This window comes from Caretta caretta, chromosome 8 (genome assembly GCF_965140235.1).
Source record: "Caretta caretta isolate rCarCar2 chromosome 8, rCarCar1.hap1, whole genome shotgun sequence".
Lineage (NCBI taxonomy): Eukaryota > Metazoa > Chordata > Testudines > Cheloniidae > Caretta > Caretta caretta.
Genome location: NC_134213.1, coordinates 104,733,096 through 104,760,914, shown reverse-complemented (window position 1 = coordinate 104,760,914; position 27,819 = coordinate 104,733,096). Strand labels below are relative to the sequence as shown.

At 40.8% G+C, this 27,819-nt stretch overlaps 1 protein-coding gene across 2 annotated transcripts in view; it reads right to left on the bottom strand.

Moving 5' to 3' along the window:
- Nucleotides 1–868: 868 nt before the first annotated feature.
- The window catches only part of PIK3R3 (phosphoinositide-3-kinase regulatory subunit 3), a 356,230-nt gene continuing 329,279 nt past the window's right edge, over nt 869–27,819 (bottom strand). For both annotated transcript variants that reach the window (XM_048859835.2, XM_048859836.2), the window contains 9 exons: nt 24,105–24,216; nt 21,776–21,874; nt 20,152–20,332; nt 19,054–19,179; nt 17,548–17,690; nt 14,482–14,658; nt 13,440–13,514; nt 12,856–13,026; nt 869–10,382 (listed from right to left, as the gene is read on the bottom strand). In XM_048859835.2, the coding sequence (XP_048715792.2) occupies nt 10,181–10,382; nt 12,856–13,026; nt 13,440–13,514; nt 14,482–14,658; nt 17,548–17,690; nt 19,054–19,179; nt 20,152–20,332; nt 21,776–21,874; nt 24,105–24,216 (1,286 nt within the window). In that variant the 3' untranslated portion in view covers nt 869–10,180. The remainder of the gene's footprint in view (nt 10,383–12,855; nt 13,027–13,439; nt 13,515–14,481; nt 14,659–17,547; nt 17,691–19,053; nt 19,180–20,151; nt 20,333–21,775; nt 21,875–24,104; nt 24,217–27,819) is intronic.

Genomic DNA, 27,819 nt, shown 5'->3' with positions numbered 1-27,819 from the left:
CTAACACCCCCCCCCCCCAACTTAAATGGTAGAGAGAAGAGGGGGATTAGGTGCCTCAGCAGCTGGTCTGGTCCACCTGCCTGAAGGGCCTCAGCTCATACTCCTCAGGTGGGAACTCCCCTGGGCTTAGATAGATGGAGTTAGCTGCTAGGTCTTGGCCTGTCTCCTGTTCCCACTCCATCCCTCACCCTCTGGTTCCGTGTCCCCACCTGTCTTTGGTGTTGCCTTTCTACCCCCACGCCTATTGGGGACTATGCTCTGGCCCTCCATATAGGGGCTGGCAGGTGTGCTCTGAGCAAACCTACGGGTTTGGGCCCCACTGAAGAGAGGTGTCTTGAAAAGGGGGTTCATACACTAAACAGGGGAAGGCCTACCTGGCTTTGGCTTGAGTGAGGGCTCCGGGCGCCTCGGTAGCGCGAGGCAGCTTTGCCAGTGTTGACCAGCCACTCCTGTGCGTGTAAGGGGCACCTGAACGGCAGCTTTGAAACGGTCAGTGGTGCCTAAAGTCATATGTCTAAGTACCTTTAAGGAGCTGGGCCCTGGGCTCTCGGTGCCTCAGGCCTCTCTCTATAAAATGGGGATTATAGCAATTCCTCTCTCTCCTGTTTAGTCTGTCTTTGGCTAGGTGGATGGGGGCAGGGACTGTCTCAGGCCATGTGTGTACAATGGAGCCCTGACCACTTCACACCACTGTAGCATGCAGAACGCTATTAAGCGATGTGCACCGGTCACTCCTTGACCAATGTGAACAGCAGCTGAACCTCCTACAAGCCTCCATTATTTTTTAGAAAGCATGGAGTGCGTTTTAGGGCGGCGTTTAGTAAAAAAAAAAAAAAAAAAAACCACAAACCAACCACACAGCCTGGCCTCAGGAAAATATCGGTTTTTAATTCGGCAAGACAGACAAGTATTACGGAGTCATGGCAATGTAGTACATGGATCTGCCTCCACGGGACGGAGGTCAAACACAGCCAATACAAGCTATTGAACGACTGGATGCAACTGTACCTTGTAACAATACGGCAGCATGATACCAACAAGCCAAAAGCAGATCTTGAGAGAGAACTGTGAAGAGAAATACCAGGCATACTTGTCAACAGCTGTATTCGATTTAAACTCTCTCCCTGTCAGCGCTACAGGGCTCGATTCTGATTGGTTACATACAGGTAATACCACTGAAATCAATGGAATCACTCCAGATTTAGGCCAGGGGCATCCAGCATAATGTTTCCCCTAGCTTTGGTAAATCCCACGTATTACTATTGAGAGAGAGAGAAAAATCAAATCAAACCAAGATCACTCATGTTAGTTCTTCCCACCTCCCTAGGTGATTTTAATGGTCACTTAGCTGATGCAGTAAGATATTACCTCACCCGCCTGGTCTCTCTCCCTTAGTGTTTGATGCAGACTCAAATCCCCTTCCCCCATTAGCAAGTTGCCAGTTATTTTTCTCATCTATAATAAAACCTCCATGAACAAGAAAATGGGGGTTATAAAAGCCATCTGCATAAGACCGTGGCCCATTTACCACAAGGTGGATGTGGAATGGCAGCATTGCCAAAAGTGAACACACGCAGCAAAGCATGAGCCTCTGTCTTGAAGCTCACCATGTAATTATTAGTGTACACACCTGTGCAGTGGCAGTGATGGGTTCGGATGTAATCACTAAGGAACATAAGCCCAGGCTCCCAGAGATTTCACTTTGCCAATTCCAGGCAAAGAGGGTGTGTTAGGTGTGAGAAATGCAAAGACCCAATTCTGCTCTCATTGATCTCAGTGGCAGCAGGATCTGGCTGGTTACTGAGTAACCAGAGAACCCAGTTATATTTCAACACTTACACTATATATTAAAGTGAATGGAAGTGGTGTGACTGGAGAATAAGGCCCACAAACTACTGCTTCTTCAGTGGGAAGCTTGGGTATCGGGTTAAAGATGCTCAAGCCTCTCCCTGCTATTTCTAGAGCCCCAAATCAGAGCTGAATCACTAGACTGATGTTTCGGAAATGATCAGGCACCCATGAACATGTCTGACGTCTCCATGACCTATGGAAAGGGACCATAACTGAACTGAAGAAAGGGAGAATTAAAGAACAAACATGCCGAGAGAGTGATTTCATTTACTAGTGCTATTGCTACGTTGTAATCTCTGATCTAAATTAAAAAGAAAAAGGAGGACTTGTGGCACCTTAGAGACTAACAAATGTATTTTAGCATAAACTTTCGTGAGCTACAGCTCAAATAAATTTGTTAGTCTCTAAGGTGCCACAAGTCCTCCTGTTCTTTTTGCGGATACAGACTAACACGGCTGCTACTCTGAAAACTGATCTAAATTGGTTATCTCTGAAGAGATTGTAAATGCAAGGAAATTGTTCAGTACCATAGTCTCAGGATCCATGTGAAATTGTACAAGGAATGTAGAGTTGTTGTGGGACCGTATAGCCTAGCTAGAACCATTGCTTTTACACCACTTTCAGTGAATGCCCTGTTGCTGGATCTCTTGCCAAGTCAGGTGAGAGGTCTTGTTTCAGGCACCCAAATGAAGCAGTGCTGAAGTGTGTATTTGTTAACTGGAGTTTAAATTGCTTAGGATTTTGGAGACATAGTGCAATTTTGGCAACAACCAAAAACACAACAAACAAACTCTAGTCTTGAACTGAGCCTTAAACAAAATCCATTTTCACTGCCTCAACCAGGAGAAACACACACAGCTAACACCACAACATGCCAGCTAGGCTGCATTTCTGAATTTATTAGAAACAGCTGTCAGTACATCCTTCTAAAACATTACATGTAAATGTGCTTTATTGCAACTTTTTTATTGCATTTTTTTTTGTTTAAATCTAGAGCAGGTAGGCCCAGGATGTTTAGTGTCTGGGATTTAAAAGCCCAACCATCTATTAAAAAAATACAGCAAAATCGTAACACATCTGGTGACAAGTACAATGTTGCATTACTGATCTAGAAACTACAGTATGACTTGTCCAAAAACACTAACATACAATTGGTTTCCATATGAAGCAGTTTGTTTCTTTTTAAAAGTTAAACTACACAAATTCCTTTTTTTTTTTTTTTTTAACTACAGCATAAACGACAGAACAGGTTTTACACAAATAACAACAAGAGTACCAAAAAGTTACATGCTGGAATTCATATGGAGGAAAACAACAACCACCCCCCGCCCTCCACCAGCTCCATGAGAAGCAGGTTCTAAACAGAGGCAGTATCTCTTGGAAGAAAAAAAAAAAACATTTTAAAACAATGCAACAACATTAACACAAAGGTTATACAAAAGGAGCGTGTGCTATCATTTCAGTCCTGACTACAAAAACCAAACCTACACTCACGGTTTACACCGAGACACGCCTTCATCTAACCAGTGCATTCACAACGTGAGACATACTGTTACCCTCCTTTGCACATTAGTTCTAGACAGGAGTTTGGTTAGATTGATTGAAAACATGCAAACATTACTGCATCTTGAAGGAAAACAAGAGGTAATTTTAAAAGTAACCTTTGCTTTGAACACATTTTAATGCTCTTGTCCCAGAGTAAATAATTAAAAAAACCTCTAAACAATCCAATTTAAAAAAACAAACAAAAAAACAAAACCATAGTGTAGACTCTCAAAAGCACATTGTCAAGATGTTCCTGATAAACCCCTTTCATTTGAAGAAAACAAACCCAACTTTGTCTAAATGTGTGTAAAAACGTGCAAATAGTGAATTTTGTTTTAGTTTTAAGGGCCAGTGCCACTTATGGCTAATGCATATAAATGTGTATGTGAATATATTTTACATAGAGCTATATACATACAGTACATACACACACACACAGATATGATGCAGACTGTTACAATCCCATGGTGCTGTAAACTGCCAAACATACAAAATTAACAGGTTTAGTCAACTGTATTCTTATTTGATGTATGAGTAACTCACAAAAACCAAACAAACAAACCCAAACCAGAAAAAAAAACAAACCAAACACAAACAAACAATCATCCAACAAAACAATCTACATACATTGTACTTCAATGATGATTCCCAGGGCTAATTTCACTGCTGGCATAAATGGGGTGGTAAATAACCCCACTGAAGTTAATAGATTTATACCAGGGGGTTAATTTGGTCCCTGGCCATTGCTATGTCATTTTTAACACAATTGTGAAGTCAAGCCCATTCTGTGACCACTACACCACCCAGCAAGCACATTTAATGGAGTGGTGGTGAATTTACAGAAAAAAAAAACAACCAAAAAACCAAAAAATCGGAGGAAATTTAAAATAAACGCCTAACTGAAAATGTTGTCTCATACTGATTGATCAGAGAGAACCGTTATTTCTGTTGACCAAATAGAACAGACGCCTGTACTTAATTTGCTGCAGAAGCCTGCATGCCAAGTATTTTAAGTCAAATTCTAAACCAATGTTACATTTGCATTAGCCACAGAATGGGGGTGGGTCTACTGCCAAAAGTGAAGAATAGGCGAGTTGCATTAAACGTATGGAGCCAGCCCCAAAGACCAGTGTTTTAAGCACCATCATCTTCTAGAACAACTCACAAAAACACACTGATAATCCTGAATCTTAGTCCTGTGGAAGAAATGGTACGGCCTCTAAAGGGCTTTCAAAATTCTTCCCTCCCCTCCCACAGAAAATATTTCTGGCCACAGAACGTAAGCTTTGCAAAAGTTTGGACAAACTTTTCTATAGCACTGTCAAAACATACTCCTGCTACACAGACTAATTAGCAGTATTGCTTTACCAACACATCCTGGTATTATTTGGGTAAGATGGCGTGGCTTTGTTCTCTCCTCTTGCTGGCACAGATTGTGCCAAAAGGAAACTAGTGGGACAGCAATGCAAGGTTCCTTCAAATACAAAACAGGAGATCTTTGTAAAAATAGTTGAGTAAGTCCTTTAAGACTTTCATCACTATCCCAACTGCTTTTAACACACACACGCACACTTACTTACAAACGTATACCCAATTATTCCAAGGCTTTCTATGCAAAAATTGAGACTAGAATCATTTTGGCGTCTAATCTTTTGTGAATAAAGACAGGAGTCCTGTTCAAGGGCATTGTCTGTTCCTTGCTCAAAACTATAATCATAAGTTCTTCAAGAAGCTGAGCCTGGATTTTCAACTCATTCTCTCACTTACTAAAGCCTTTGTGCATCTGACTTAAATTTGCCATTTGAAGCAGAAATTGGCATGAGTCTTTGTTCTTTCAGGAATATATTTTGACTCTGCTGTACACAAAGCAGACATTAAGGTAGGGAGAAAACAAAGGAACGTAGGACTCTAGAATATGGATGAAAACAAAACCTCACTTCACCATAGTGCTGTTAAAATTGCATTTTGAACCTGTCTCTTACCCTCCCCTCCACCCACAAAAAAGTACCTGTTTTATGTCTGCAAAATGCAGCACATTTACAAGATTCACTAACATTTCAGATTTTCCTTCCCTGTTAGTATAAAGAAAAAAAACAAAAACATTCAAACAACAGAAAAGAGACTGTTCAAGTACCAAATATAAGGGGCTTTTCCAAAATTTAAAACTGTGACACTCCTTTAGTAATTCTGCTGTTTTAAACAGCCATAGCATTAAGTTACTGGACATGTTGCCATCCAAGTTGCACACAGAGCAATGTTAGGGCAACCAATATTCCCCCCAGCCCTTACAACTGCACTGAAAGCTTCAACATTTATTTCCACAGTATCCATTATAGCTGCTTGGCTTTAAAGAGGCCAAGATTTGCTTTGATTTCTGTCCTTCTGTGACATGAGTGCAGCCTGAAATTTGGATATCATGTAAAGCAGATGGGCTTGATTCTCCTTTCACATGCACAGCTTTTCTTCAATGGAATCTCTTGCTTACAACGGTGTAAGTGAGAAGAGAATCAGGCTCATTAGTTTGATTGAGAATTCCTTTTCTCCCTCAGTCACCTTTGGAAGTGTGCGCGCACATGGAGAAACCATGTTTGATCTTGGCGCAGAGAGAAGACTTGCACTGCCTCAGAACCCAGTACAGACCTAGGGGACATGCGGTACATGGCAGGCATTGCGCCATCACTTCCAGACACAGAAATAGTTTAGACAATTTCTCTCCCTCTTTAACTGGAAAATGCACCACCATATATGTTCATATTCTCTTACACGCTGGTTCAAATACTCAATGAGACACCCTTCTTTTTAGGCTGCATCTGTGCTCTTTGGGAAAACTTTGCAGCATCCTCAAACTGCATCGTACCAACTCGTCCTATCACCCCCCATTTGTTCACAGTAAGACATGTGACTGGCAAAGGAACTAATGGGAGGAGAGTTGGAAGCTCAGCAACATGGTGTTCTTGGCTGATGTGCTGCATACAATGGGCACAATGGCAACTGTGGAAGTAGATCTGGTTTCCCCATTTGTGAAAAAGCAAAATACTGAATCACCCCTGTTCCCTGCAAATATACTTCAAACAGATAGAAGAAACTGTGCATATTAGAAAGTCTCAATATCGTTTCCCCTATTTAACACTGTGCAAAAAAAAAGTTATTTAAAATCTATATATATATTTAATACAACATGGGTCAGTGAGATCAGTACTCTTCTAGCTGCAGTCAGGTAAGAAATGGCTGCTCCAATAAACTGAGCATAAGTTCCCCATCTTTTGACCCTTGAAACCAGAACTTTTCTGCACTCTCTTCACACATGAACATATTGGCTTGTTTGTTTTTTTTAAAATCATTGGATTTTACTCCTCCTTTTGCCCTTACCTTCTCTCTTATACATTTCTTTTAAGCTTGCTAACAGCAGATACTAGGGACCAATCCTGCATCTATTGAGCCCAATTTCGCTTTCAATCTTGAGAGGAATGGCTCTGTGGGGAGTAACAGGGTTACACTGGTTTTATACCAGTGAGTGAGCAGGATCAGGCCAACTGGAGTGACTGGGAGCAGGAGGAGGCCCCCTAGTGAATTATACCTGCTATATATTTCACTTGGTTTTATACCCATATTTCACTTGCCACATGAGTGCAAAAACTGAGGCAAAAAGGAGGTGTGCAATGGCATGTGTTACCATAAAATGGGTAAAACACTAACAAGCTGTAACTTGTGTGCCTAAATCAAGTGCAAAAAGGCACATGGGCAAATCAGGAGTCAGAGAGATAGGGATGGAGAAAGTGAAGAACTTTTAGGTTTTAATTTGAACACAGTCCTAATCTGAAATTTAGGGGGAAAAAGAATTAAAATGCTTCTAGATGGCTTTTAGCTTTCTGGATGTATTGCTCATAACAATGCAGCACCTGTGATGGGTGAAGAAATTTGAAAGGGTGGGGGAGGGGGTCGGCAGATTCTGAGTTCATTCATACCCCACTGTAAAGCCAAAGTCACTTCACAGAAGCCAATGGAATTACTCTGAATTTATACAGGCATAACCAAAAGTGGAATCTGGCCTACAACATCACAAGCTCATTGAGATTCAACTACAAGGAAGCTTCAGAAGTAGTTCTACTTCCTGCACCACTGCCACTGAGAAACGGAGCCGGGATTTAGTCTGATAATTGACCTTTGCTTGGTTAATATGAAACTATGTCACAGTTCAGATAGCAAGACACTTCACAGATTCTCACCAGTGGGAGCACAGAATGAGGAATAACATTGACTCTACTAGAGTTTCCGGTGGAAGTAAGAGAAGACCCATGATGTAATGCAGTAGATTTTCAAAGGCACAGACAGTAAATAACTGCTATCTGTGCCTTTGAAAAATCTACCCAATATATGTGTAATCTAGATTGAATCCAATGGTGAGGAGAATGCTGGAAGGGCAAGAGATAAAGGATGAGAATGATGCTTTGCAGTCAGCAGATTACCCATAACTCAAGGGATGTGGCAAGTTGCTTTCATTTAAAAAAAGTCCATTTCTGACCTACAACGGGAGCAGTGAATCTAGGTTTTTACTGAATGGGGCAGACATTTTCCCAGCAACGTAGTAGCCAACCAGGGGAAACTGGGTCATTTGGCATGGAGCCTTGTGTTAGTCTCATTTTCCTTTCACACGAGCTTCAGTTTGTGGGGCTTTCTAAACCTTGACAATTCTTCATTTGAAGACCACATTCTAGCTGGTTAACCAGCGGCACATTAGTGCAAAATAAAGTGTTGCTTGGACATGCCAAGCAATCTAAATTGTCCTTTCCACTATTTATCAGTGTTCAAGATCTGTCATGTCCCTACTCATGAATAAATAATGCTCTGCTTAACAATATTTTATAGTGCTTTTGTTTGATGATTTCTCAGTGTAAACATTAATTAAGCCTCAACAACCTTGCCACTATTCCTCAGGGATTACAGATGGTTCAAATTCAAACAAGAAGTCAGTGACAGGGTCAGGAACAGACCCAAGGGCTCCCAACTTGCAGGCCCTGTGTCTTAACCACTAGACTGTTTCCTTGCCTGGGCAATTTACATACAGCGAGTATAAAACAAAATGCTACCACTAAAAACAGCAAAAATTAAATTCTAAGACCACATACTGAATAATTACTTTGCCACTTGTGCTTTGTTGCCAAACAAAGTTACTCTTACCTAATTTAGTTTTCCATTGTAGAGACTCAGTAGGAGCAAATCAAAATACTGAGTCAAAACATAATGGGGATAACCTACATCTCTCAAATGCAATTATTCCTTGGCTTAAGCATTTTAGGAATACAGGACTGCTGTACCAAGTTGCACCCAGGATTTGCCTACCTAGCATCTGACAGTATCAGATACTTCAGCAGATGGCACAAGAGAACCTGTAGTTTTTAGAATAGTCTATGGCTGTCTTGTAGCAGACGATCCACTTCCTGCTTTGGCTACTACTTAACTGGCTGCTGTGTTTACAAATAAATGCAGGTTAATTTATTATTGCCCAACTCTAAACACGGCTATACGTAGTGGAACTGGATTCTACTAGCATAAAATCTTGAGTACCTGACTTCAGTGGAGTAACAGAAATCAGAATCTGGTTCACGGTGAACAAGTCAAAGGGCATTGGTACGAATTAGCATACTATTTATAATAGAAAAAATCTGAGGACCGGTCTTCATGTAATTATTTGGTATAATAAGCCATCCAGAAGCACTGAATTGCACCTTTTCTTTACACTTACATTACAAAAATGTTACAAGGGTTTCAAAAGAATAGTTCATCAATCAGCAACAGAACTCACAAAACATGAGTGGCCAGCTTCATTCTGGTTTACATTCCAAAGAATAGTATCTAAAAGACTTGGAAAGAAGTGTCCCAAAACAACAACAAAAAAACAAAGAAAAAACGGAGGAGGGGAGAGGAAGGAGGAACAATTACATCAATTCAGACAGATCAGAGTTTTCAAAACCACACAAAAAGTTTTAGCTTTTCCTTTTATTTGTTTCAAGTTTTGGTGTAGAAAGTATGTGCGGATGCTAACGCAACCTTCCCCCATAAGTGCTCAATCCAGCAACGAACAAAGTTTTGGTGGGTTCAATTTGGTTATAAACATTTCCTTTAAGCGAAGACCTGTAGTGCCGTTGAAACCAAAACTTTGTTACTGTTGGTAAAAAATAAAGCAACTTTTCTTTATAAGGATTTTTTTCCTTTTAAATAACAACCTGAAACTTTCCCATAATTCCTTTGGTCTTCTCTCACCAAATTCCATGCCTCCTCAAGATAAGCCCTCATTTGGAAGTTCGGCTGAATCGCAGTGAAGCTGCTAAAATTAACAGAGAGCATTGCTGTGGTAGAGTTTCCCCCCCTAGTTTCTTGGAGTTTAAGACTGAAAGACATTACTGATGCCTCAATAGAGGCTTCAAAATTGTCTCCACAAGAACAAGAAAAAAAATCCCAATTAAAAGTTCTGCTGAAGGTGCCTGGCAAAAAATCATCTCCATAAAATGTTTTGCTTCCAGTTTTTTGGATGTGTTTATGTTGAGTTTATTCCCCCCGGAAGGAAACACAAGTATCAGTGTAAAAGCATAGCTGAGCTTTAGGTAGCACCAGGACACCTACACCCAAGTTGTCGTCTTGTTGCTGCTAGGCCTCTTTGATTCACATTCACAGAATCACTTCTTGTGCAAAACAAGCAGTCTAAGGAGAAAGAATGCCCTCAGAGTTCTAATAAAAACTGTAGAAAAGAATCCAAGATAGCCAACACTTTCCCCCTCCCCAGAATTTATCTGCAAAGGGAGGAGGGCATCTGTGCGTAGACAGGATAGGCGAGCCTGACATTTAGGGAATCGTTGTGTTGAATGAGGGATGTCTGCTGGTAATGAAGGACTAATTCCTTAAGTGTGCTGTACAGGTTATATGGTTCTGCAAACCCATAGCCCCTTGGAGTGCTGTAGATCACACAGTGTTTAACTTCGCCATCAGCTCTGTAAGGAAAGAAACAGGACAGTTTAACATGACAGTCTCAATGTCAACAGGCAACTACTATAGCAAGGCTGATTTTGTGTCAATAAAATAATGACAAAACTCTAGAAAGAAGTGAAGGATGTTATAATAGAGATTCTGTGAGAAGATATGCTTCTAGGAAGAGCGGTTAGACATTCTTACAAAGTGATCTACATAACAAAGAGGTTTTCACATGGGACAGCTCTTATCTCAGTACTCCAACCCCCACTGCTTACTTCTCAAACTCTTTCATTCCGAGGACCACTAAGAAATGGCGTTACAGCCCAGACTTTGCTAACCGCTAACTTAGCTCCAGTCCAATTCTACTTTAGACTAGCTTTGTCTAGTTTCTCTCCATGGATTTTTGTCAGAGGTAAGTGGACTGATTCTCAAAACGGCTAAGCTTCTGCAGATCCCACTGATTTCAGATTGCCGAAAAACATCAGGCAATTCTATTTCAGACCTTTTATTTCAACAGTTACCAAACCGTGGAGATGGGAAACCCTTCCTTCTCTAGAGGACTCCTGCAATTCCAGGGTTATTTAGCGTGTCTAGCTTCAGAAGCCTCTTCTGGGAGATTTAAAAGAAAAGTTCTCTGTTTCTCATCAGTGGTATCAGAAATAAACAAACATAGAAGTGTTAGATACTGAGGTCTGACTATGTTACTAGAAGCTGTAACTATTTGATCCTTTGTTATGATTTCTAGGATATTGCTTCTTATAATATATCCATACTTAGCCTCTTAAATAACTATTTATGGAGGAGAGAATAAAAAAAGGAAATAAAGCAGCTTGAACAATAAAAAGTAGGGAAAGAAGAATATAATTGGATTTAATGAAAGCCTCAGTTTGAGAGCAACCTCACTCATCTCACTTGTAGCACTTAGTAACCCTCCGAATCCACAAAACACTTCTGTTTAAGCAATGTCTACTTCTATAAAACCAGCAAAGAACATGAACGTTCATGAAATGACAGCATTTTGCTAAATGGGATTTTCAGGAGTTTCCATCTTTGAGTGGAAGGTTGGTGAGCAGCATAACCAGAGATTAAACACTCCAAAACCTTCACATGACCAGGATTCCTGCTACACTGAATCCTAAAAATTGGGTTTGAAACCACCTCAAGTCCCACTCCTGAAAAAGGGGGTGGAGGAGGTCAGGAGGCAGAAAGGCAGAGTTAGCTGTGGGACTTCTATTTGAGTCTAGTGCCTCAGAACAGTTACACAGCAGGAAATCCTCAGACTTAGTGTGACCCAGCCTCCTTTGAATCCCCCACCCTGCTTTTTTCCTCCCCAGGGGGAGCTGGTCTTCAAGATGCTCAGTCTCTGTGCCTGGGAGAAGAGAAGTACCATATCTATATCTCCAAGAGACTTCTCTACACACATCACTCCTTAAGTATGGTTCTCCAAAAGCCACGTGACCTAGGAATGATGTTTCATATGGTGCTTGACTTTAGGGTCTTCCTGTCTCCTTGCCCCCAGCTCCCTCCACCTTCTAGCTGGAAGTTTGGTTTTAGGTGGATTTTACTCAGGAGAACTTGCTCACTTAATAAGGCAAACAGCCAAGTTACTGTCTCTAGAAACTGATGTTTAGATGCCAATTTTCCCAATTTAAACGGTAAAGGCAATAAGGGCCACGGAGCTTCCAAGAAAGTCAGGTGTGTGTGCATGCGTGTGTGTGTATTTTCTCACTCTCTTGAAACAGATGTGGCCGGCATTTCACCAGTACCTTGAAGCTAGTTGAGAATGTTGGGCTATGTTTGGTAGTCGGCAAACACAGCATGGGTTCCCAAGTCAGTTTGTTATCTAAAGTTATAGTAATCAAGTCCCCAACTTGGCATTTACTGAAGCACCACGATTATTCCACAAGCCTGGGAACTATTTGCCAGAAAGATCAGATATTAGATAATCCCCATGCTGGAACTTTTATAATCCAAAGTAAAAGCAGGTTACATTATGCCATTTCAGTGCTATTTTGTGGCATAATACTGATCAACAGAAATAATATGCTTTTCTGAAGTGCTATCATGATCTTAAACATAGCAGTTACGTGGATCTGCAGTTGGCATGTCTGCAAATCAGAACAAATCTCAACGTGTGCCACATGGAACATTTCAGCACCCAAACTTTGCTAATGTTCCTTATCAGTGAGTGATGTGAATATCTGGCCACAGATTATTATGAAGTTTCTTATTGGAATGCTGCAGAACTATAGCCTAGTGATTACATGACTGAAGATCATAAGGCCCACAATACCTGTGCCTCCAAACTAACAGCTTTCTGCAACAAAGTTGTACCATTGTAACCTAGATGTATCCACTGTATATTGCACTCATTTGAACGTGTGAATTTTAAGGTGGCTTGAATTTTCTAAAGTAATTCAAATGGCAAAGATACTTGAGATTGACAATCTAGAGGTTTCCAAGTAAGTTAAACCATAACGAAAACAGACTTACACCACAGAACAAGCGTAACATCCTTTCTTGCTACTCTCTCGAATTAAAAAAGCTCCATCAGGTTTCCCACGGAGCAAATCTTCTGCTTGGATACGGTTGAGATCCCCAACAAACCAAGTTTTCTCATCATAATGTGGCAGGTTTTCATCTTCTTCATTCACAAAGTAAGTACTAGAGAAAGAGGAGATAGAACTTGTTAGCTCCATCACCCATTCGCAAAAGGAATCAGTTATAAAGAGGAGGATTTATTCTGCAGAAAGCATTCTAAAGGAAGATAAAATGCAAATAAAAAAGTACATCTGGAAGAGGCAGTTCAAACTGGAAGACCAGCCTGCTAATAGTCACTTAATGTCAACCAAGAATCCTTATTCAAAAAGGTAGCAACATGCACATTAGCTGAAAACAGATGCTGGTTCACAGGACAAAAACCAAAACAAAACCCAAAAAAACCAAAACAAAAGCCTTTCCCTTAGGATAAAACTTCAATCCTTTATACAGAAACTGATATTTCATATTATTGAGATCCTCAGTGGAAAGACCGGAGCTCTGCCACTTAGAGAGATTAAATGTACAAGAGCACTTACTCATCAATATTTTCATTTTTGATTCCCAGCCAGTCGTTTATTCGCTTCTGTCTCACTCCTTTGTGATTGAGCCATCTGTCAGGATGAGAAAATAGAAAGCATTAATATGTTTCCTAGTTGTTTGCTACTGACCAGATAGAAGAGAAGCTTAGACATAGATCCCATAAGGAGAGAATCTAGAGACTGAGCTTACTCACCTGCAGTAAAGCCCATGTGAAAGACACAGACCCCAGGCAACATTACACAGTACACCCTTATATAGTCTCCTTAGAATGATCTCTTTATTGGGGAAGGAGCAGCAGAGGAGGGAGCAGCAGAGGAGGCATGACCTCCACATCCTGCAGGTCAAATGTCGAAAGGAGGTACTATTGCAGGCTATGCTGGGTCTTCTGATGGAGGCTGCGGCTGCCTCCCTCTCCCAGAGCAGCATGCATGGTCACTAGTGCCTCTGTCCATGTAACATTCTCACCTTCTCTCTGAAGGGGTGTGTACATAGAGCAGGTGTTAACTCTCTGATACCACAAGGCTCAGAGGGAAGTGTGCTTTGGAGTGCTATGCCCCCCCCCAGCCTGTGAAGTTCCAATCCTATGGATTTGGGTCAGTAAGAGGGAGTACGCCATTCTAAGGAGCCACCACTTTGACCTCTGCTCTTCTCAACCTAGTTCTGCTAACATTAGTGGAGGGAGGCACTTGGTCAGTCAGAGGGCATCTCCCTTTATCATCCCTGATGTTCTAACTCACATGAAAGCTACCTATACTGTAGAATGTGTACTAGTGATGTACTGGTGTACCAGATATGCTTTAAAGTCTGACAGTTAAAGTAATAAGACATGAAGTTATTATTACAGAAGTAGTGAAAGGCTAACCAGCTACTCAATCATTTCATACAAGGGATCCAGTCTCCTATTAGTGCACACACAACTGATTATAAAAAGGAGACCAGACTCCCATTAGTATAATGAACATACATAATGATGGCAACGGTCTTTAACCAAGTTAATCACAGACACTGTTTTGAGGTGCACAGGCCTTGCCTACTTACACTAGATACTGATCTCTGATCTTGCGTAGCTGGATAAGATCGGGTTTGATGCTATTCATTTTCTTATCAATTTCCCTATTGTCCAGAGCTTGTTTCTTCAAATCCTGCTCCAGACGCATTTTACTATCATGGATCTCTCCCAGGCGTGATTTTAATTTCTCGTAATTCATCATTATTCTGTAAATAAATTTATAATGTTTAAGAGGGAGAGAAACATACAACAACAACCAGTCCAGACTGCTCTAGCCTTAAGAAAGTTATTGAATGGCTTACCTCTTATACACAGTACTGGAAGACAAAGAGCCATATTTCTTTATATCACATTCCTCTCATGTTACCATCAGTTTGGTAGTGGCTACTATTGTAAAGTGCTTTCACTTGGTTTGGAGTGCAGTTCTACCCTGAAAAGTGACTAAAAGGATGCTTCCTACCTACTCCTTGGATCTGTTTCTATCATACATTCAGAAACAGATCTTAAAATTTAAGACTTTTTTTTTTTTTTTTTAAACTCTTGACAAAGCCAACACAGCTCTGGGAGTGAGCTAGATCGGACTCTCTCTATATACTCAGATTTACTTACTCAGGTTCTAACCTGTAATACAACCCTAGCACAGGTGTCACTGTCAACAGGATTTGGTCTGCAGCAGACACTTAGTACTGGTGACGATGAGCACGTTGCAAAGAACCCTGCTTGACTCAATTTCAGATCTCAAATTGGTTTGCAGGCCTGGAAGTTAGGAACAACCTTCCCTTCTCCCCCACATTCCTTTACTTCACTTGTAAACACATTGGACACAAATTTTCTGGTGTCAGGATGAAACATGGGTGTCCCACAATGTCCCACTTTACAAAGTGCCTTTTCAGAGTAGAGTCACACTAAGGATATTACTGCAATTCAGAAGATGCCATGTCAGGTTAGCCATCTTACTTGCCCTTTTACCATAGAGCAATCTACAGCTGTGTTTATTTGCAAAAATCTTAGCAAGAACATTTATGACACTGGAATGAGACTGTATTCCTTGCACATAAACGCAACTGCTCATACTAAGAAATGGAAGTTTAATATCTACTCTGCAAAACTGTTTGGAGACATTTTATTACTGTGTAACTCTATATAAAATAGACAAAGCTGCTCTGCTGTTAAGCTTCCTACATTCAGACTATTTAGTAAAGGGATAGCATCTTACTTTGTGATTTGTTAAACGCAACATACATTTATGGCACGCTATAAAAAGTTTTAAACACAGAATAGGGGACTTTTTGGTTTACAGTAGGTAGTTGCTCAAATCACAGTAACTTTAGGCAACTAAACTAGGATAGGTTTTTTATGCAAGAACTGCTAGAAGTATCAAGAATTCAGAAGAAAGGATCACATTACTTTGTTGTGCTTAGGTATTGGCAAAGTTTGACAGTAAGAACTGCACCTTGCTATTAGCAGGCAACAGAGGTTTGCGCCTCAACCATTAACCTTTGTATGGACTTTGGCCAGATAGAAATTCAATCTACGTTATAAAAATATGGCTAACAGTGGGGTTTAACATACATTAAGATCAGATTCTAACAGAAGAAAATTTTGATGCAGTTCACATTGACTTACATTATCATTTCCAGCTCCTCATTCAAACTGCAGTAGGAGACTAATAGCCATTGACAGGTAGGGGGGAAATCAGTGTGGTCTTTCACTGAAAAGTGACACTAATACTGGGATGGTGGGGTTCCAGATTTACCAAGTCTCCACTTGTAAACTGAGCATATTTGAAATGAAGAGATGTTCTCTCTCTCTCAACTGCATCTCATGCAAATTCAGCCGGGGATCTGACAGTCAAGCTAGGTTATTTCCTTCTCACACATCAGTGTTAGAGATTCTGCAGCACAAATCATGCCCTCATTTGTACAACCCAATTAAGCCCTATGTGACATGTTCCAATGAAAACTGATTCACCCATGTTTCAGAACAACAGCCGTGTTAGTCTGTATTCGCAAAAAGAAAAGGAGGACTTGTGGCACCTTAGAGACTAACCAATTTATCTGAGCATAAGCTTTCGTGCGCAATAGCTCACTTCATCGGATGCATACTGTGGAAAAGTATGCATCTGATGAAGTGAGCTGTAGCTCACGAAAGCTCATGCTCAAATAAATTGGTTAGTCTCTAAGGTGCCACAAGTCCTCCTTTTCTTTTTGATTCACCCATGTAACTGAAACGTTAAACAATTTTGCCGATGCTTGTGGAGGAACAGAATTCAGCTCTCTTGTGCATTGCTATGATTTAAAACAAAGAGTTTCCTTTTGTCAGAGTCAGTAGATAAGACTATGAAAACACGTAAGAAAAAGGTCTGCTGAGTCAGAAGTGGCCATTTTTCAGGGCAGAAATCACACTTTGAAGAGTGCCTACTACCATCCCCACAGGTCTCCACTACCCAAAAACCCCTCATTGACTTAGATTACTATTGTTGTCTTACAAAGAGGTAGTAAAATATTATGGAAGTTTTCAGCTTTACAAATATTGGTTTGTTCTTAATTTCAAAATGTTTGAAGAACCTTTGAAGGCACTGGATTGGGGCCAAATCCTGATTTCTGATGCACATGCAACTCTTAGCAAGATCAATGGGAGTTTCTAAATGGGCATCCAAGAGCACATTACATGACAAGTGCTTTCAAGCTAGTCATTTCCGAGATTAACTCTACATGTGAGTGCTAGAAGACAGCTAACTTTTCTTTAGCTCATGTTTTAGCTGTAAATTAACTTCTCCCCCTCTCCAGATAGTATTGTTTGAGCTTTAAGAATATACATATCTAAACCTCAGATTTTCCTGTAGAGCTCTTCACTATAAAAATCTAGATTCATAGAAGTTAGAGACCAGAGATCATCCAGTCTACCTCCCAACAAATGCAGGATTGTCCTCTACAGTGCACAACTGTTTGGGATATTTGAACATAGGAATATGAATCTTTAGTAAACATACTTAACTTCTTTAATCATATAAAAGAAAGCTTAACAGAATTTTCTGTTAGCTTTACTAGTGTGTCTATGTAAGGACCACACACAAGTATGGTTTGAGATCCTACCGTTCGATTTCCTTCTCATTCCCCTCTCTGCGGAATCGTTCAATGTATTCTTTGCTGTATCGCTCTTGTGTGTGGCACTGTTCCTCAAATATTTTAATGGTTTCATTAAATGCTTCAATTGCAGTTCTCTTCATCTGAATTTCCTATACAAAGAAACCAAAACCAAAAAGCATCTTTAGTCATTTGCATCCTGAAATAAGTTACAAGCGCAAGACTCAGTTATGCTTCCTAAACTGATGGTCAGAAAGAAACTTTCAATTTTTATTTATTTTTTTTTAAATTGTGGCAAAGTCTGAGTTTTATGGAAGAGGAAAAAACCCAACCCACTTTAGCCAAAGTCTCATAGAAAGCCGACCATTTCTTCCTCCACAAGGTTTACCAAGTTAAAAAGTACTTGTAATTAGGCTTCTTTGAAAGAGAATCCCACCACAGATCTTTAATTTAATAATCTAGTCCAACCCCCTACTCAAAAGTAGGATCAACACCAACTAAATCATCCCAGCCAAAGCTTTGTCAAGCCGGGCCTTTAAAACCTCTAAGGATGGAGATTCCACCACCTCCCTAGGTAATCCATTTCAGTGCTTCACTACCCTCCTAGTGAAATAGTGTTTCCTAATATCCAACCTAACCCGCCCCCACTGCAACTTGAGATCATTGCTTCTTGTTCTGTCATCTGCCACCACTGAGAACAGCCGAGCTCCATTCTCTTTGGAACCCCCCTTCAGGTAGTTGAAGGCTGCTATCAAATTCCCCCTCACTCTTCTCTTCTGGAGACCAAATAAGCCCAGTTCCCTCAGCCTCTCCTCATAAGTCATGTGCCCCAGACGCCTAATCATTTTCGTTGCCTTCAGCTGGACTCTCTCCAATTTGTCCATATCCCTTCTGCAGTGGAGGGACCAAAACTGGACGCAATACTCCAGATGTGGCCTCACCAGTGCCGAATAGAGAGGAATAATCACTTCCCTCGATCTGCTGGCAATGCTCCTACTAATACAAGGGTGGTGCCCTTTGATACCTCTTCTTCTAGGATTCTATCCTACTTTACGACCCCTGTATGATGACACAGTTGCATGCAGTTCCTGGAAATGTCTCTTAGCTGGCTGAGGGAAAAAAAATCCCTGGTGCACATACTATATAGGACAGCATCACTTCTGGCTGCTCTGATTTATGCTGGGAGCTGCTATGGTGCCTGTGATAGCTTAAAACCTTCATCTGGGCTGTGCCATTCCTCCAGAAATGCAGTGCCATATCTTATATGGAAAAGCTACATTCAATCACATTTCCTTTACTTATTAACTTTGTAATTGTCATCCCCACACCAAAAAAAGCCCCAAACTGAAATCAAAGACAAGACAAATTTGCTACCTATTGCTTACGCTTTTGTTTTCCTTTGTGTATTAATTTTTTTTTAAATAATAATTTGTTTCACGGTCTTACTAGGGATAGAAGTTCAGCTTTTCAGACAGCTGCTGTAATGATCAACAAAAGGTTATTTTGAAAACTGACCTGTGATGTTCTGGTGTATTCTTCATATAGTCTGTCATACTCTTTACTCTTGTCCTGATACTGAGAGTGGTATTCCTGAAGCTTTTTACCTACTGCATCTATGTTATCTTCTTTTACCAACTGATCCTGTGTATATCAGGAAAGAAAGAAGGTAATTCTTTAGGCAAAGTAGTTTCTCTAAGCACTGTTCCTTGTCAACCTAGTAAATGTGCATATTTCTGTGATCAATTATGCAGCATTTTTTACATCAGGCTTCTAGAAGTATAGAAGAGAGATCTAGTCTGGCAAAGCAAAAAATAAGTTTCACAGTCTATAAAGTGAGCGACTAGAAATATGTAACTTAGAACTAAACCAAAAATTATAATAAAAAAGAGATACCCAACAAAGGCAACGTAAAATCAGGAGATGCCTAGATCCCCCTTAGAGAAGGGGGGAATAATGCAGGCAGGAAAGATCAAAGTTTTTTTTGTCTGTTTTTAAAACAAGAGTTCACAGAACTTGTGGAAAACTGCTACAACTCTGGGAGACATTTTGCTCAGTGTTAAAGACTGTTGTATAGCATGGAGGAAGCGGGGTCAGCCCAAAGCCCCAGAATCTAGAGAACTAAGCACAGGGCATGGAGCCAGGTGGCCTTCTCACTTCTGCCAGTGACTGATTTTAACATATTTTGTACATAAACAGTTGCTTTGCATCCTAGCCCACAGAGCCCTGCATGTAATTCACTAAATCTCTCAGCCTCAGCTTCTCCACTTTTAAAATATAGGCGATGACAATTACCTACACCATAAGGATGCAGTGAAGCAGATGTTTACGTAGCTGGAAAAATTATAAAGTCTGTCAGTGTGAGTGCTCAAAGTAGAGGTCAGGACCTCCTTCTCCTAACTTTGTGGTTATTGTTTTAGACCACATGGACTCTTGGAACCACTACTTCGTCCTTGAAAATGTGAAGTTGAGTTTTCAAGCATAAAAGGGCTTTGAGTTTTCACATGATTCATGTGAAAAATCCAGGCTCTGGATAGAAAGCCTAAGTTTTATGACAAGAAAAAACTACAAAAAAAACACATCTGCTAACAGTTATTGGTTCTCTGGAAACCTCACCTGTTGATACCTGGATACTGGATACATCAGCTTCACGTCAAGCTTAGGATTGTACTGGGCAAGAGATTCATGGCGGTAGTGGTTAATCAGCTCCACAACAGAGTTAAATGTCAATGGATCAGAAAAACCATATTTTCCATCCCGATGATAAATCTTTATCAGTTTGTTGTTGCCACCCTTCCTGTAAGGCAATACACTAGCTTAGAGGTTTTGTTGTGTGCATGGGTAGCATGCGTGCACAGACATACACACAAGCGGCCACATATATGGTATGAGTAGCCATGCTAAGTTTTTCATAAAGGCAACACACAAGAATCATTGTAGCTAGTCAGACAATCTAATATGTACCTTTGTAACTAAATTATCTAATATATTAATATGTAAAAGGATAAAAGTAAATACATACAAAGGTCTCCTCAAGTTTTATCTGAGCAGCAGAAAAGCCCAAAGTAAATCTCTTCCAGTGTTCACTCGGGGACTACTTTATTGTATTTAAGATCTAGTTTAACTAGAAATTCTCCAAGGGGATGCTCAGAATTCCTTAAGGCAGCCACGCAAAAGCCCCAAGGTGAGCAACTAGGAATATGAAACTCAGAACTAAACCAAAAAAATTATAATTAAAAAACCCCAAAGAACACAAGGTCAGGAGATGCCTAGATCCCGCTTAGAGAAAGGGTGAACAACAAGGGACATACAGGCAGGAAAGATCAAAGTATTATATAAATGAAAATGCACCTGCAAACCAATTATCAAACAAACAATCTCAAGTGTTGGATGCTAACACTGGATACTCAAACTTAAATAAATCCTTGGAAAGATTTATAACAGGGTAATTAATCCAGGACTTTACATTATCCAGGTTTGTATTTGCTGGCAACTTCTAGAAGTGCTTGCTTATTTTTCCCCCTACTAGCAAAAAAATTTAACAGTGCTCTGTCCTTTATCGGCTTTCTTAACTTATGGCTCCTGCAGATACATGCTTATATGGTTAAATATTCAGACCACCCCTAATCAGACTTAACGCAAAATCCTGACTGGATAGAAATATTATCCTCACTAACTTCAGTGTGGTTGTGCAATATGCAAGTCAGAGCAGAATTTGGCCACAAGAGTACATTTTTAAACTCACGAAGGAAGCAGATTTTGAACTCCAAGACAACATAACCATCTATCACATGGCAACTCAGATGAAAGCTGATCCTACTATTTGGTGAACATACCGGACCAGATTCTGCACTGAGTTACATTCTGCTGTGCAATCAGAATCAGTGTCATTAAATGCAGTGTCCCAGCTTAACGGAACCTCCTTAAATCAAAGTACAGAGACAGAGAGAGATACAGAACTAGGACCTTTACTGATTATGTCTGCATCACAGAGACATCCAAATAATACTGTCCCAGTATGCACCGGGCTCAGCATAAGAAGTGGGATGGAATTTCCAGGAGCTGGTCATTTGTCTCCTTATTCCAAACTCCTCATCAGCAATCTCTGGAGAAATGTTCCCCAGACAGTGGAGACTACCACTGAGGGCATCTCAATTAAATACTAATGTGGTATCTACTGACACTGGTGACACTACTAAAAGCAAGGTATGACAAGAGAGTGAAAATACCCAACACTTACCGCAATGTCAGAGTGTAGTCTCCCTGCATCTTGGTTGATGCATCGCGCACCAGAAATGTTCCATCTGGCATGTCTCGTAATTTGTCATTTACCTCCTCCCTGGAGGAATGAAAGATTGCAAGAAAGATAAACGAGAAGTGTTAGGTAGACAATTTGCTTTAAAACACACATTCAAAGAGAGGCCATCAGTGTCAGGGTGCGTAAGGAATTAGATTTCCTTTCTGTTTTGCTTTCAAAATCTTATGCAATCTGAGGATTTAATGTCTGCTTTTCAAATTCTCTTATTTCAGATTTAGGATATGCATAGGGATAATATTTCTGTTCAGCCTTTAAGGCTATCTTAGACCGGTTTGAACTTGTTCACTTTTAGCAAAAACCAGCAGCTGCACTTAACTGCTGTTTAGGAAGAAGGTTATGTATAACAACAGTAGCAGCTGTGTTTCAGAGAAATCACCAAGTTCAAAATCTTTCATTGGGATCTGCTCACATTTAAATCCAAACTGGAAACAGGTGACTTTTGTGAAGGCACTTCTGGCCCTTTAAGAAACTGGCACGAATATGGTCATTCACAGAATGGTGTCAGAAAAGTATCCACACTTTAGCATAGTTCTAGTCTCAAGGTCCATCAGTGGTTTGATTTAGATATTTCTTTTACACCAGTTTTAAAACTACTGTAATGCCACTAATTCCAGTGGAATTACTCCTAATTTTCAACTGTTGTGAGAGAAGAAATTTAGGGTTTATTCTTTTAATTAAATGGAAGAGGCTTTTATGGAATGGGTAGGACCCATAAGCATTTCAAACAAAGTGTTTGAGCTAAGAGTTAGTTAAACTTTCAGGAAACTCATTCCATCCAAATTACATACCACGCTTTACTTACAAAACTAATACCTTGTCCTTTATGGCATCTTTCACACAAGGATCTCAGAGGTAAGTTACAAACCACACACTTTATCTATTTGATTGATTGAGAGCACCTCTCATGTACCCTCACCACCACCCATGAGATGCAGGCAATACACCTACATTTTAAAAGGAATAATAATGGATATTTTAATTCAGAGATTGCTATAAGAGCTTTTTTCCCATTCTTTGTAAGTGTTCTTAGTGGCATTTAACTATCCTGGATGAAGAATCTCTTTCAAAAGAGCAATTTCCATTACAGATATGAATGGTATCGGAGAAAAAGGGAAATTGTTGCCACAGAACCCTTTATAGCTTGGACCTGACATCTCAGAGATGGCCTCTCCATGTCTCCAACAGTTGGGAATGGCTAGGATGCTTGAGCTTTCATTCTCTAGTAGTGCCCAGGGGGCTGGAGATGGAGTTCATTGTGGAAGATCCCTAACTTATTCTCCAGCCCTCAGTCCAATAAAGTAAATGTCTGCTGGCTTTTCAGGCACAGTGAAAAGCTTATCTGTTGCCCAAGGCAGCTGGATTGACAACTGATGAAATATATTTGTGGGTTGTATTTTGTAAAAGAAAATGAAATGAACTGATAAAGTACATATAAAGCTATTCCTGCAAAACTGTATATACTGGGTCTCATTCAGAGATCACTTACTCTGGTAAATCAGGAGCAATGCCATTAGGTCAGTGTAATAATACTATTGTAAAAATGATTTAAGATAACAGAATCAAGCCCACTGGGTTTTGTAATCAGGTTTTGCCATTGTTCAATAAGGGCCTGAATTGTGCTACCCCCTCACACTGGTCTAAACGGGGTTACTTGAGTAAGGTACTAAAATGTAAAGGTGGCACAATCGGGATCTGAAGTCCTTTTTTCTTCTGTTAAGAAGGTAGTGGGGCTAATGAATTCTTTTCCTAGACAACACTCAGCCACAAAGCAAATAGCAATCCAAGACAGTATCTCATTCTTGTTTTATTTTCAGCTCTAGCATATTTAATTTACTGGTTTTATTATTTACCTAAGAGACACACACTTACTGAAAGTTTCATGAATTGCTCATTCCCCAATGCTACGTTTAATAAATCTACTGACTGAAGCCAGTACATTCAGAATAGCTTTGTTTCACAACCAGAAAGGCTAGAAAAAAAAACAAAACTTAAGAATCTGTAGAAAGATTCCAAGTAAACAATTGTGGCCACAAGATTGTGAACTACTGTTCTAGAACAATAACCATAACAGAACACGTTAAACACACTCAGTTCCCAATTCAGCATAGTACTTAAACACACACTTCAAGCGATCTGCAAAATCTGGGCCTGAATGCAGTTCCTGAAGTGAAATGTTGCCTGAGTATACACAGGCCCAAAGGGAGCACAGCTTAAAAAGGCTCATTCTAGTCCAGAAATAAACATTTTTTACCTTGAAATATCCCCCCAGTACCACTCTGCATCCTGCAGCGAGAAACTGGAATTGTCCTTTATTCCATTCATGTTGATCGGAGTCATCGGTTTTGGGGGCTTTGGAGGAAGAGCTGAAAAACAAAAAACAGATTTTTTCCATTTACCTTTCTGGCTTATATCACTAAAACGTCAAGAGGTTAACAGTCAAGGTATTTTAGTTAACAAAAGCCAGAAGTGAAACATACATAAGGCGAGGCAACGGAAATGTTACAGAAACTAGTCACTGGCTAATGGGAGAGAACAGGCAGCTTGAGTATGGATGTGTTTTCTCCAAAATGTATGGAATTCATAATTTATTAAAGCCCATTGTACTAGGACAACATATGTCAAAAAGAAGTGAGCTGGGCCCCAAAATAACTATCTAGTCTCTAAATTGAACAAGTGGGAAATTCACAGGAAGTGGTAGTTCTTGGTAAGAGGATTCATGACAACCATCACAATAACTAGGATAATTTTACTGTTCACCGCTCCAAGCAAAATACTGAGGGCTTGTCCGTGGCTTCCGTCACAGCCTGGAAAGCATGTGTGTGTGGGGTGGGGGCATACAGTTTTGTAACAGCTACAGTTCTCAGAGGAACTGTGGCCCTTGCCATAGCTTTTGAAGAGTAAATATGCCCTCCCCCTCCTATGTCAGATCAACTTTGCTGACTGGTGAAAAGAGGAGGGTACTAGTTTGGACCTCAGCTAGACTTCACTCCCCACTAGCAACACAAGGACTGCAACCATTGCCCCATGCTTAGGTATACAATAAGGAATGAGGAGCACGGAGAGGAGTAAGGGAGTAAACCGGTGCTGGGCTAGTCACAATCTAGCCCTAAATTGTCAAGCTTCCCCTTTGAACTGTAAGGGGTAGAGGCCATGTCTCAAGGGAGCACAACTCTCCATGGATATGTTTACATTGCAGCAAAAAGGGACACCACGTCCATGGTAGCAAGTCTCAGAACCCTGGTCAATTGACTCAGGCTCCTGCTACAGAGCTAAAAACAGCAGGGCAGACATTCCTGCTTGAACTCTGAAACCTGGAGAGGGGGTAGGATCTCAGAGCCTGAGCAGGAACATCTACACTACTATTTTTAGCCCCTTAGCGCAAGCCCAGGTCAGTAGACCCGGGTTTATTTTTGCAGTGTAGACACACCACATGCTCCCAGGCCCAGATTACTCAGCCTCCAGAAGGTGTGTGTCTCAAAATACTGAATATAGCAATGCAAGACTGCAATTCTTAATGCAAGTGCATGCAATCTGGTGCACAGTCAGGAATGCAATTATGATCACTTGAAACAAATTTTTTTGATCTCTAGTTCAAGTGCAGAGTGACTGGACATTGAGAGTTGCATTGCTTAGAGCCATTCATCTGTTCACCTCTGAACCACACCTCCCACATTGAAAAAACAACAACAAACCCTGTACTCTAACTGCAGTTTCAAATGCTATTTCATGTTGAGGATCCAACGCACAGTAGCTTCACTGTTCTTGGACAAACCAGCAAGTACTCAACCAAGCCAATCTAAACTAACCTGAACCTTGACCCAGACATTCACACTCTGGAGTTACTGACCAAGCACCTGATTCAGATAGTAGCATTCATTCTGTGGTACTGAATGTTAAAGCTGCAACATACAGGTTCGTTTTGTGGTTCAGCTGGGAATGTCCAGATGTGCATGAGTCTAGAGGACCAATAAGATCTTGTATCAGGAGGGTGCAATTCCATTGGCCTCACTGAAGTTACTTGCTTCTACTAGATTTAATGTGGCCCCCTGATTTATAACCATGGTCGTTATGGTTGTGCGGCCCTTTCAGATGGTATACAGGTACTACTCAGAATGAATTAAGTTCATGCCTTAGTCTACCTCCTTGCTTGAAGCAGCCTCTTGGACAGAAGTCCCCAAACTGTGGGACATGCCCCCTTGGGGGATGCTGAGGAATATTTGGGGGAGCGTGGCTGGGGCCCAGGCCAGCACCCACTGGGGAAGGCGGGGAGGTAGAGCCACCCAGCTCTGCTTCTGGCTACCAGCCCCATGCCCAGGCCTCCAACTCCGCTGCTGGCTCTGTCCCAGCTGTGGCCCCAGGCTTGGCCCCCTTACCCCTGTCTGCACCCCCTCCCCCCCAGGAGCCACAGCCCTGCTCCGGGGCAAGGGAGGGGGGTGAGATAAAAAGTTTTGGGACCACTGCTCTAGGAGCTAAATTCTGATTTCCGTTACAGCAATGTAAATCCAGAGTATCACTGAAGTCAGTAGTATATCTGAAACCCTATGGCCCTATGATTCTACTTTGTTTTCTGACTACTAAAAAGTTTAACTGGCTGTCATTTTATCCACAAAGTCTCTGTTCAGTCATATTTTTGGATTACCCCCCCAAAAAAGTACAGTGACAATTTCTTTTTAAACTCACGTTTGGACATTTCTGCCACGCATACTTTAAAGGAACTACTACTAGGGGAAAAACAACAAACAAACACACACACACAAAGTGTAGACAATGTTTAGAATTCAGTAGCTAACAGCTGCCTTCAATACTAGGTCAGAATAAAAGATTCAAAAACCTGCTACTCTAGATCTGTTCCAGAACCTTCCATAGTTTTAACAAACCAATACCAACTAAGCAAGCACAGGAGGCTCTAGCTCTTTGCACTGCAGTGTTTTAAAAAAAAAAAACAAAAAAAAAACCACGAACCACCACCTTGTAACCATGCCAGGTACGTGATGATTTCATGGGATCTCACAAGTCAAATGGGGGGCCTAGCAAGAATATTGTGATGCTGGTGGTAATTTTTCCTCAGTCAGTCTTATACCACAGACAAAATACGATGTTGGGGGGTTACCATTCTGGCAGAGCTGATCTTTACACATGAAGATCATGTCCATTCTCAGCTTTGGCTTAATATTCTCCACCACTGCATTCGTGCAGCTCCATTGTAGGAAGCTGTAGTGTAGACAAACCAATGCAGGTGGGTGTTTTTTGTTTTTAAGTCACTGTTAACTGAACTTCCAGTGGGAACGAACCAGACCTGTCCAGACAGAGCAGGAGTCCTTCCTACTCTCCAGGAATGGGACAGAATTTGCCCCAAATTTGTTTCTTCACATCTACGGATTCCACACATCAGTAGGCTTAAGTTGGGAAGTTATATAAACAGAAATAAATACAATTAACACGATCATTTCTGTCTCAGTTAAAAGTCCATGAAAGCGTGTTGGTTTTTCTCCATAGCCTTTATTAATTCAGATATTACTGATACTGTACTGCTACACCAAAAGGCAAAAAACTGCCATGGAAGGAAGTTTATGAATGACAAAGGGCTTCTTCTTTGGGCTCCTCTAAAAGAGCATTTAGTTTGTGGCAAGCCGGGGTGCGAATTTACCTCGCACTAGCTTGCCATGCACTACTTGCCCATAAACAACCCTGCTGACACGCACTAACAGTTTGCAAGTATGCTTTAATCTAGTCCTGTTTCAAAGCAGGATAGATACTTAGTGTGGGGCAGGCAAGTGTGGAGTAGATTCACCCCCCAGCTTGCCACAAACTAAATCTTCATTTAGACAAGCCCTTTAGAATGTGATCCTCTGCACATGGATAAGGTCCTAATCTTTGCAGGCTGCTAGGTATATGTTGCTTGTTTGCGCACTATGGAGCTATTTCGCAGATCTTCTTCTGTTCAGAGCAATGGTTCTCAACGAGGG